This window comes from Leuresthes tenuis, unplaced genomic scaffold, assembly GCF_036924035.1.
Source record: "Leuresthes tenuis unplaced genomic scaffold, fLeuTen1.0.hap1 SCAF_24, whole genome shotgun sequence".
In the NCBI taxonomy this organism is placed as follows: domain Eukaryota; kingdom Metazoa; phylum Chordata; class Actinopteri; order Atheriniformes; family Atherinopsidae; genus Leuresthes; species Leuresthes tenuis.
Genome location: NW_027325378.1, coordinates 7,707,592 through 7,718,759, shown reverse-complemented (window position 1 = coordinate 7,718,759; position 11,168 = coordinate 7,707,592). Strand labels below are relative to the sequence as shown.

Here is an 11,168-nt window from a genome sequence, read left to right as displayed (position 1 = left end):
GTTTTCCATTTTCCATTTGGGTTTTCCATTTTCCAAACTTCAGTATTTGTCACCCGTTTTAGACCTCAGCTACATGACTCTGAATATTTATCGGTCTTCCATTTAAAAAAAAAAAAAAAAAAAAAGTTTGTCTGGAGGAGAATGCAGAGGTAATCATGTGTACAGTAAGGATACGTACAAGAGAAGAGCATTCTGAGCACGCCCAGTGAGCTCATTTCACTTTTGGTGAAAGTTTTAGAACCAAAACTTTAGTTTTGTTTTTTTTTTTCAGCAATGCTGAAACTGGAAGATGAATGTAACTCTTAATAAGGATCTCTTAATAAGTGAAAGCCCAGGGGTTAGGGGTTACTTTTGCCTTCAGAACTGCCTTAATTATTCATGGCATCGACTGAACCAGGTGTTGGAAACATTCCTCTGAGATTTTGGTCCATACTGATGGACGCTGCACATCTCCCGTTCCACCACATCCCAAAGGTGCTCTACTGGATTGAGATCTGGTGTTCGTGAACTAATGTCATGTTTGAGATGATTTGAGCTTTGTGACATGGTGCATTATCCTGCTGGAAGTAGCCATCAGAAGGGTTCACTGTGGTCGTGGTCAGAAATATTACTCAAATTAATTACTCATATTAAACAATGCTCAGCCGGTACTAAGGGGCCCAAAGTGGGCCAAGAAAACATCCCCAACACTACACCACCACCAACCTGAACCTTTGATACAAGGCAAGATTGATCCACGCTTTCGTGTTCTGACCCGACCATCTTAATGTCACAGCTGAAATCGACTCATCAGACCAGGCAACGTTTTCCAATCTTCTATTGTCCATTGTTGGTGAGCGTGTGCGAGCTGTAGCCTGTTTCCTGTTCTTAGCTGACAGGAGTGGCACTCGATGTGGTCTTCTGCCACCCACGTGCTTCACGGTTCGACCTGTTGTTTGTTCAGAGATGGTATTGTTGCCGTTCTATCATCTCGAACCACACAACTACCCCTCACTGGATATTTTCCCTTTTTTGAGCCATTCTCTGTAAACCCCACAGATGGTTTTGTGTGAGCAGATCAGTAGTTTCTGAAATACTCAGCGCAGCCTACGCCACGTTCAAAGTTGTTTAAATCCCCATTTTGAACCCCAGGAAGTTGTCTTTCACCACGTCAAGATGCCTAAATGCATCGAGTTGCAGCCATGCGATTTGCTGATTGTGTGTAGGTCATTGATGGTTTGGTTTACAGCACATGCTCAAGACACAAGTCAGTAGTGCGCATGTGAGAAATAAGTAAAGCGGATTCGCCAAACACCTTTGGTCACATACAAGAACATTTTTTTTCAAATGTCAGTTTTTGCACGTGGACAAGAGGTCACAAAAGAAAAAATGGGTTTAGCTATTAGGTTTAAATATCCGTGTTAGTGTGGACCTGGCTGAGTGTTTCTCGTGTGAGCAAATACACAATTTAGATGACATTTAGCTGACAAGGTTTAGGGGGAAAAAAAAGGGACATTTTTTTAAATATGATTAATTTATAATATAAGAGTATTTAGTATCCCTTGGGTAACCCAACTTTGTACCGTAAAGTTTGATGAGTGAATGTTGCAAACCAAACCTAAACATAGTATAAAGCATAAGTGTGAATTATGATGGAAGCAGTGGACTCTGTCCAGTGCTGATTTTAGAGCCTTTTTCTAGGATAAGAAGATCAGAGGTAGGTCTTTTATTACTGTTCATATTGTTATGTCATTTAAAGTACATAAAATAACTACACGGCTCTTTTGGTTTGGTTTGCACACATTAAATGTTAAACCATCTAAAATCAAAACAGTATTCCTAACCAACATTTGTGAGCAGGTACAAACACGACACCATCTTATCCTTCTGTAACGTTTTAAACCAAGGCTGTTAATGACATAAAACCATTTCCTGAAGTCCTAAAAACAGTTTTACAAACATTTTCAACGTCTAAAAGTTAAAGCAAACCCTTAAATTAGAGATTAGTTGCTAAATACAACAACAACAAAAAAAACCAAACACTAGAGACCATTTCCAGAACGTTTTTGGTATGTTTTTTTAATAAATTAACGTTCATTCAAAATACAGTGCCAAAGGAAAATGATGCAGCCAAACATGCTAGTAAGGTTTGTCATGAAGCACCTGTGCTCATGTTTTTAAAGGTAAGAGGAAGACCCCGACCCGACCCGACCCAACCCAACCCAACCCACCCTCTCCACTGATGCTAGTGGTTGCTGGGATGATTTCCGTAGCAACAGCCCTGGGCCAGCCCGGTCTTCTCACGACCAATCAGCAGCAAGATTTCTCAATATTCACTCAAAGAATCAATCCGATAGGAAAATGGAGATCTACCCACAATCACGCTACAGTAATGTCAGATATTTAAAAGAAAGAAAAAAAAAAAGACACTAATACAAAATAGACCTGGTTATTTTCCCCCACATTAGAACAGCTGTCTTTTAAACATATGAAAAATATATATTTCAATATTTATATACTTATATATTTCAGCAGCTTACGAATAAAATGAGCCCAGAACCTATGTTTGTACTGCGAGCGGAATTGTGTGTCTGCAGATCCGGTGGGAAAGAAAGTGACGGCGGACAGAGTGAGGTGTGAACTGCTGGTTGTGTGGAAGACCTGTGTGCTGCAGATGTGGCGGTTCAGCCGGGGTGGAGGGCGGAGCCGCGAAGGAGGCGAGGCGACAGGTGGCTGGACCTGCAGTCACCCTCTTTCTACACCTCCTCCACCTCTCGTTTAACCTCCCCATTCCTCCCGAAAACCACGACCGCTGTTCCCTTCATCTGCAGGGCCTTTAGAGGAATAATGAGATCCTGTTTTTAAATACCTTGTACCCAAAGTTGCTTTTTTTTTTTTTTTGTCCAGGCCAGCAAGGCCAGCAACATAAAAAAAAAAAAATTATAATACAACTGTTTATCCAAAGAAAATTCCTCATTTATTTATTCCCAAAGGAAAAAAAAAATCCTTTCTGGGTTTCCAACTGTTGAACGACAAAAGGAAACTCTGGGAACTCATTTATCCCTTTTTGAAAATGGATCGCGTTTAAAAAAAAAAAAAATGGCCAGAAAATCCTAAATGTTGACCCCAAGATCTCAATTTGAGGCGTTCAAATTGTTGTCGTTCACAACATAAAACGCAGAGTAGCAGCAAAGAGCAGCAAACATTTAAATGTCTCAAATGGAAACAAATGAAAAGGCCTAAAAGGTCCCTGATTTGGTTTGAAATACAAAGATTTGCTGCTTATCTCAAGTTTCATGTCATCGTGACTCGTGTTTTAGCCAATTTAAAAAAAAAAAAAAAAAAAGTTTGAGATCTTTCGTTGGATGTTAAATGTGAACAGAATCAATCATTTGGCTCAAAATGGCTCCAAGCTCAAAGTCTACTGAGTTCTTTTAAGGAATTTGCATTATGTTTGTCAAACTTTCTCGACAACAAAGCCACATCGATCATCTTCCGTATGGTTTTATGAGCCCGTTCAGAAAGATACCCAATCCAGTGTCAGGATGACCTTTAACAATAAGACAGTAAAACGTGAAGATCAAACATGTTTTGGGCCTTCAGAGTGGGATTATTGGAGTATTTCTTCATCAATAATAATAGAAGAAGAAGGAGGAGGAGGAGGATGGCGGGAAGCAGAGCATCTAAAAGGGGGGTTTGAGGGGATTTTGGTTTACCAGTTAAGTGCATCATCATCCTCCTCATCACAAAATTAGTCGTTTAGATTATCACATTGTAGAAACAGTATGACGGACATAATATCTAACAGATGTCACAAAATAAGACAAAAAAAAAATAAAAATAAAGAACCAAAACCAGAAATTGTCAGATTACTAGTAAATCTGCGGGGGAACCGTTATCGCTCCAAGTGCACTGTTCATCAGCCTCGAGTTCAGCGATTCCTCCACGAAACAGACGTCAAACCCTTTTAGTTTTGCAGATATCCGAAGCCCACCCCCCCTTCGTGTTCGTCCGTCAGTGTAACAGACTCCTGGTTCGCTCCACCAGGCAGGGGAGGAGGGGCCGAGAGCTATACATGGGGGAGCGTTACCAACTCCCCGTCCACCTCGAATTCATCGGCTCCGTCCGGGGAGAAGAGATAGGTTGGCGGTTTCCATGGGGACTCCTCCAAACAGGAGGGGTACAGTTTCCCCACCGCACAGCGGAAGTCTTTACCCAGATCCCAGAGCACGCGCTCGGACACGGGCTGCCGCAGGTACCAGCGGTCCAGCTCCACGTCGTACTGATAGATGGCGTACTTGGCGCGCTCGTTCATGTGAGTTTCACGCATGAAAATGCACAGCGAGTTGAGCAGCACCACGGCCCGCACGCAGGGGTCCGAGTAGCGCTTGGCGGGGATGTTAGCGGCAAGGCGCCACTCATTCTTGTTGACGTCGTAGATCTCCACGGTGACAGAGGAGCCGTCGATGGTGCTGGTTGGCATGCGGATGCCGGAGTTACTGACCACGTGGAGGCCGCCGATGTAGAAAATAAGGTCGCCAAAGGCCGCCGCAGAGGCAAAGCAGCGGCTGGTCTTGCGCATGGCCATCTCCACCCAAGTGTCCGCTCGGGGGAAGTAGCAGTACATCAGATCGTGGGTCATCACGTAGATGCAGTTGTGCGCCACCACGGATGTGCTCCAGTTCCAGGCGAAGGGCAGAGGGCTCATCATGCTCCACTCGTCCTTCTCGCAGTCGTAGCGCTCCACGGTGCGCTTGTTCAGCTCTCCTCCTACGTTATCGCCACCAATTGCATAGATGTAGCCCTCGCAGTAGACGAGCGAGGGCTTGATTCGGGCACACAGCATTGGGGTTTTGGGCACCCATGCGTTCTGTTGGGCGTCGAACCAGAAAAAGCTATCGACTGAGCGGAACACAGCCTGGAACTTGCTGCTCTTTCCATGGTTGGTGATTGAGTTTTTGAGCGGGATCTGTCCGCCGGCTATAAATACGTCATTGTCTGGAGTAACAAGGGTTCCCACCTTCTGCAGGTCTCCTGGGGGGTTGCAGAGCTTGTAGACTTTCTCTGCCTGCGGGCTGTAACACACTATTGTAGTAGGCACGGACGTCGATATTACGTAGCTCTGGCCTTGCGTCTCTGACATGGCCTCTATGAAGATGAGCATCTCCTCCTTGGTCATGCCTAACCGAGGCTTGAAGAACTTGGGCATGGACTTGTAGAGGCCCTGCACCACCACAGACTTGTCGTTAGGCGGCAGACCCTGGAACCACGCACGCTGCGTCACCTCTGACAGCGCATCGATGCGGATCTGACTCAGCACAGAGGACAGGTGCTGAGAGCGTGCTTCCATGTTATATTCCAACCACAACATGGCTGCCTCGCGCACCGTCTCCTCCTTCTCCACGTTGAGGTTGTCGCTGCTCAGGATGTCTATCAACAGCTCGTGGGAGAGTTGAAGGAAGGCGTCCTGGCGGTACACCATGGGGAACTTGTGCTCCACCATGCGCTTGGCGCTCTGCTTTAACTCACTACAGCTGAAAAGGTCACCGATGCTCAGCATGCGGACACAGTTCTCAGCGTTGATCTTCTTCACAAGATAGTCTCTGCACTGCAGCAAGACGTCCTCCACCTGTGAGAGATGAAGGGGTGGGGCAACAGACAATAATTGCATACATAAGAAGTCTTTATATTGGATTTGTTGATAATAAGCACACAGCTGTTTTAGGGATGACAAAGACCGCCACCGTGGCTTAGCTGACCTGTAAAAAGCAGGCGGTCTCGTAGAGCGGCTCCACCGTGCTGTCACTGATGGCCAGGTTGCCCGTGTAGGCGTACGTGATGATGATCTGCAGGGTGGCCGGGTCCACGTTCCTCAGATGGACGTGGGTCTGCTTGCTCTCGCTGAGGCCACTCATGAACATCGCCCTGCAGGAGAAAGACAACAGCAATGATGGGTCGTTGGCCGACAGCTACGGAAAAGATCGGCATCTCCAAAACGTTTGTTAAAACTATTTCTTTCAAAGTCATTTAAAGATCTGACATAAAAGCAAAAACATAATCTAGAGTGGGTGAAGCAACTCCAAATTCCTTCAGTCAAGTGTCCACTGATCCATCTCACGAAAGAATCTCATTGTATCGACCGACTGCCTCTTGAAGACCCCTCACTACATCAATTTCTCGCTTTTAATTCTGGCAGTGTGGAGAACTCCAGCTGAAAATGCACGTTTAGGCTTGTTGCACAGTCACTGTTGCACTTATTAAAGTTTAGGTTTTAAATAGGAATAATATCAAGCTAAAATACACGCCTGAGAGCAGCTGAAAACATCCATGCATAGTCAGAAGCTTGAGTTGCATCTTAAACGCTTTTTGCTCGTTCATTTGACTCAGACGCTGACAAAAACATGACTCTGCTGCAGCTAATTACAACTCCTCTGAACAGATGATCGTGTCAAAAAATGTTGAATACTGCTCAGGTAAGATGGGATATTTTACTCCATTAACGGAGCATTCTGGTTGCAGTCGTTATTTATCCAAAAACTATATGTTAATCGGTTTCACATGAGCAGATTTATGAAAGCACTTCAGCAGACCTCTGCCAGTATGAACCAGCTCTTATCTATCAGTCCCATCACCACAACATTTTTAAACATCTAAAACATTGCAGAAGCAGGTCACTCAAGAGAGGAAAAACAATAGTTTAACCTGTTTATTCATCTGCTCTGATGAGGTTTTATGGATGTAAAAATTTTAGAACCAACTTAAAGAAGTAACGGTCCGAGGCTAAAGCTGCCAAACTGAATTACGTAACCCTTACACCCCCCCCCTCATTTTTTCTCTCCCACCAACACCTACGTGACCAGACTTTCTCCTTCAAAGACGAGCTCTCTCCGGAGTCCACCCCCTTTTTTGCTTTAGGCGACGCATGCGTGAACAGGGGAGGGAGACAGAGAGGAAACAGAAAGAGGAAGGAGTAGCAGTGTAGAGGGAGCCCCATGACATCTCTAAACCCTGAAGGGAGAAATGCTTTGCGTGTTCACACTAGATAAACAGTGTGTGGGAAGAGGTGGGAGTGGGGAGACCGAGGCGCAGACTGTGTGTTTGAATGCCGCATGAGCTGCCGTCATGTACAGATGGACTCTTCCCACAGAGGAGGCTGCAGCTCTGTCAGTCACTGCCGTGCGTTCCCTTCATTATACCACACTGTGTGAAAGAGGCCTCCAGATGGACTCGAGTAAACTGTCTGTTAGCGATTGATTTGTTTCTTTTGAGGTAAAACTATATCGGAGACAGAGAAACTGCTGCAGAATGTGGTTGCAGCCCCCTTTTACAGTCATAACCGTCAAAGAGGAACACACAAAACACAGTCTCACCCGGTTTGACAAAAACAATTTGGTCCAACATGTGTTATTCCACACCCGACAGTGACAAATACTCACCTGAAATAGGAGCTACACGTGGCTAAGACCATCTTGTGACAGGGGAACTCGGTGTCCTCCACCAGCAGCACCACATCAGTCAGTAATTTCTGTTCGTAAAAGAACTTGAGCTGCTCCAGCAGAGAGACAGCGTAGTCCGTGTTGACCGGCCTGCGCTCACTAAGATCCGACATGGTCGCATCCCATGAATCGTGCCCCAGTTTTGAAAACTCGAACAGCCGGCAGGACCGGACTCAAACCAACTGGGAGAAAAAAAATAATAATAATATTCTTAATAGCAAAAGCTCCCCAACACCTCCACTGGCCCAAGTGGAGGTGTTTAACTCCTGTGTGGCAGGCTGTCCTCCTGCTGAAAGCTGAGCTGGGATGATAAGGTTGAGGCGAACCCGTGTCACCGTCAGGAATCCAAAGGAAGGGGGGGGTCCGGGGTGAGGAAGGGGTTTCCCCTTGTGGGACTATCTGTCATCTGAAGTCATTCAGTAAGGCACCCAGAAGCGGAGGTAGCGAGAGCGAGATCACTGCCGCAGCACTGCCACAACGGTGTTTGTCTGAAAAGCACAGGAGACAAATAAGGGCAGAGGTGAGTTTAAAATCCACAGACACAAGATGTTCATATCTGAGCCCCATCAAAAAGCTCAGATGATCTTTATGCCTTCATTTAGGCATTAAAAGAGTTTGGCAAGAGCACGTTTCCAGTGCGTTTCTAATGTGACCAACGTCTTTGGGATCTCAGCTACTCTATTAAATGTTGTCATGTTTTGTAGGTTACAAACAGATAATCTGACTAAATTCATCCTTGATGTTGTCATTATTGGTCATCATAGGTATATTAAGGTCAAAGTGAATACAATCTAATCTGAGAGACACAATTCTGTGTAAAAGTCTTGTTCCTCATTTCTTCATGTTTCCTTCCTCGAAGCCAGACTTTTAAAGTGGTCTTGAGCAATAGTTCTCCAGACTTTCTGAAGGTCTTTCAGAGTTTTTCTTTGGACATTGGCTGCTTTTTCACTAATTTTCAGTCCAGTCCTTGTTGTTTGTTAAACAACTTAACTCTGACCTATGAATCATTCAAGCAGAAAAAAGGTTCCTAACTCAAGGGATGAACCAGTGTTTTGTCTAAATACAACAAACAACTTAGCAAAGAGCCAGTTTTAAATTGTATCTTTAGGCACTTTGTTACTAGCAGCCTGTCACAAAGACACATAATTTGTTCCCATTTCTTTTGATTCATCTATGAAAAACACCAAGGATAACACAGTTTGACAGACAGAAAATAGGATTTTTGCAGCAACAAGGTGATTCCCAAAGAGCTATTAGCTGAAAACTTGGCATATCTCAGCATGGTGTGCAGTGTGTCCTTAAAACATTTGAGGAAACTGGACAAGTGGAGGACAAAAGAAGAAGTGTCAGACCTAAAAAACTATCTACAGCAGATGAACAGTATCTGAAAGTGATGTCCTTAAGAAAGAGGAAAAATTCCAGCAAAGACCTAACACAGGCTCTGAACCTTCAGCTGATCCATCTACTGTTGGCCCAAGCCTCATCAGAAATGGTCTCCATGGAAGGGTGGCTGTCAAGAAGCCATTCTTAAGGAAGGGAAACAGGGAGAAAAGGCTGAGATATGCCAAATGACACAAGAAGTGGACTGAAAATCAGTGGCAACAGGTCTTATGGAGGGATGAATCCTCCTCAGAGCCCAGACCTCAACATTATTGAAGCAGTGTGGGATCATCTGACAGAGAACAGAACAAAAGGCAGCCGACATCCAAAGAAGAGCTTTGGGATGTCCTTCAAGAAGCCTGGAGAACTATTCCTGAAGACTACTTAAAAAAATGACAGAAAGCTTGTCGAACAGGGTTCAGGCTGTGGTGGAGAATAAAGGAGCTCAGAACAAATATTCACTTTGGAGCTCATCAGAATTAAACAAACTCTGTTTTTGTCTTATTTACTGCATTTACTTTTGTACATTTCAGTGACCCACAAGACCCATTTCCTGTTTTTCTGACAATATCCGAAGTAACAAGGGGTGTCTCAAGGCTACTGCACAGCATTGTATAATAGCTGATTTTGTAATGACTCAATACTACAATTGCTGCCAACTATGAGAGTCAATTTAAAAAATGAGAACCGAGAACATCAGGAAGAAAAAAATGATAAAATATACACGACAGAGTCATTTGGGTAGACTGTAAGTAACATTTAAGCTATTTATTGCACAGTCTGGAGATCAACTTTCCAATAATGTGTTCAGGCAATAATAATAATAACACACCTCATTAAAAAGTACTAAAAAAAAATCTATCTTCTAATAAAGTATTTTGTAAAAGGAAATGCTGTCATGTTTTAAAAGAAATGCACTTTGTTTAATTGTGTCTGTACATTTATTGTTTTCCTTTTAAAAGATTTCCCTTTCCTGAAATATTGTGGCTTTAAGTGCTGCATTTTCCTGTCTCATCGTTAAGTTTGAAAGCCGGGGAAATCGGTAGATGTTTGCAAGCGTGCACCAACGGTGATGAAATAACATCCTTCACCTAACGTTAGGCCACACAGACACACAAGCTTCAACAACACTTAGTCTGGTATTTTTTCAGCCATTCATCGTCCTCTGCACCCTCAGCCTGCAAACTAACAGCTTTTCTTTGAAGTATACGTTGCTATATAATGAGTGTATATCGTTATTATCTGTTCATCACCCCAGTGCTGGCTAGCTACGTTAGCACGTTATCGCTAACTACCGTTGCACTTTTCCTAACCCACATCCAAAATAAACATTTGGGCTACCTAAACCTGATTAAGTAACGTCACAGAGACGAGCCAAAACAACTTTGATGCTTCATGTCAAATTACACCTTTATCCATGTCTTTGATCAATTAGCCAATAAAGCTCATTAGCTAGCTTCATGTAACGTTACATCGCAAGCTCAAGCAGCGGCGCTCGGCTGACTTACACCCGCCGCAAGTTAGCAATTTTAGCTTCACATCTCCCCAGAGTTCCCGGATCGTTTAAAAAGGAAGTCAGGCTGTTGAGGTGCACGAACAGCTTGTTATACAGTCAAGCGTCCGCTATCACCAAATCAGCAGTGTAACTGTTAAAGAAAAGGCACGATGGCAACAACCTAACGCGGGCGGTCATGCTGCTAGCAGACGCTCAGCGAAAAGGGCTAAAAAAACGAAGATAGCTACCTAACTGAGCCACTTCTCCCGTTAACCGCTCCAACGGTCGAAATCTAGGGGTCCGTGCCTAAACCGTTGAAAGGCTCCTCACACAGAACCGTCCCAATGGCTTTCCTCGTCAGCAGAAAGTGTCAAGTGGGCTCCTCGAGCCGAAATGAGACGCTAAAGAGTTGAGTGAAAGAGCCTAGCAGCTATAACCTCCCAGCGCATCATAAGCGCTTGAGGCCAAATGAGGATACTACGCATGCGCTCACACCAAGAGGCCTGTTGCAGAGGTAAACAGTGACATCTGTTGGATAGATGGAGACACTGCAGCTGGAGAAGGGTGAATATTCACGTGACTTTGTCTTCCCTACAAAAACAGTGTCGTAATACATTTTCATTAACATTTCAAATTAAGATAGTCTACCTCATCTTAAATCTATGTGTTTTACACTAAATAAAGTATAAACTTTATTACAATGAATAAACATACCTGTTGATGGGTTAGATGTATTTAAAAGCTTGAAAAATCAAACCCTTTTGAACAGCATTTCGGTAAACAAAATGCAGAATGCATTAGTAATAATAATAATGATG

At 44.0% G+C, this 11,168-nt stretch overlaps 2 protein-coding genes across 2 annotated transcripts in view; both read right to left on the bottom strand.

Annotated features, from left to right (window-relative positions):
* LOC140284586 (E3 ubiquitin-protein ligase RNF31-like) overlaps positions 1-11,168 on the bottom strand; it is a 423,699-nt gene that overhangs the window by 53,467 nt on the left and 359,064 nt on the right. The window lies entirely within an intron of this gene.
* Positions 2,212-10,804, bottom strand: kbtbd2 (kelch repeat and BTB (POZ) domain containing 2). The gene is made up of 4 exons (XM_072378494.1): positions 10,599-10,804; positions 7,416-7,963; positions 5,739-5,904; positions 2,212-5,608 (listed from the first exon to the last, which is right to left on the bottom strand). Exons 2-4 carry the CDS (start codon positions 7,586-7,588, stop codon positions 4,049-4,051), a joined length of 1,899 nt encoding a protein of 632 aa, XP_072234595.1. The 5' UTR covers positions 7,589-7,963; positions 10,599-10,804; the 3' UTR covers positions 2,212-4,048.

What these genes read in the sequence shown, in the direction of transcription:
- kbtbd2 (XM_072378494.1), bottom strand. Translation starts at nt 7,588, where the DNA reads ATGTCGGATCTTAGTGAGCGCAGGCCGGTCAACACGGACTACGCTGTC. An exon ending in ACGTGTAGCTCCTATTTCAG is followed by an intron (nt 5,905 to 7,415) that starts GTGAGTATTTGT and finishes TTTCTCCTGCAG; the next exon opens with GGCGATGTTCATGAGTGGCC. An exon ending in AGACCGCCTGCTTTTTACAG is followed by an intron (nt 5,609 to 5,738) that starts GTCAGCTAAGCC and finishes CATCTCTCACAG; the next exon opens with GTGGAGGACGTCTTGCTGCA.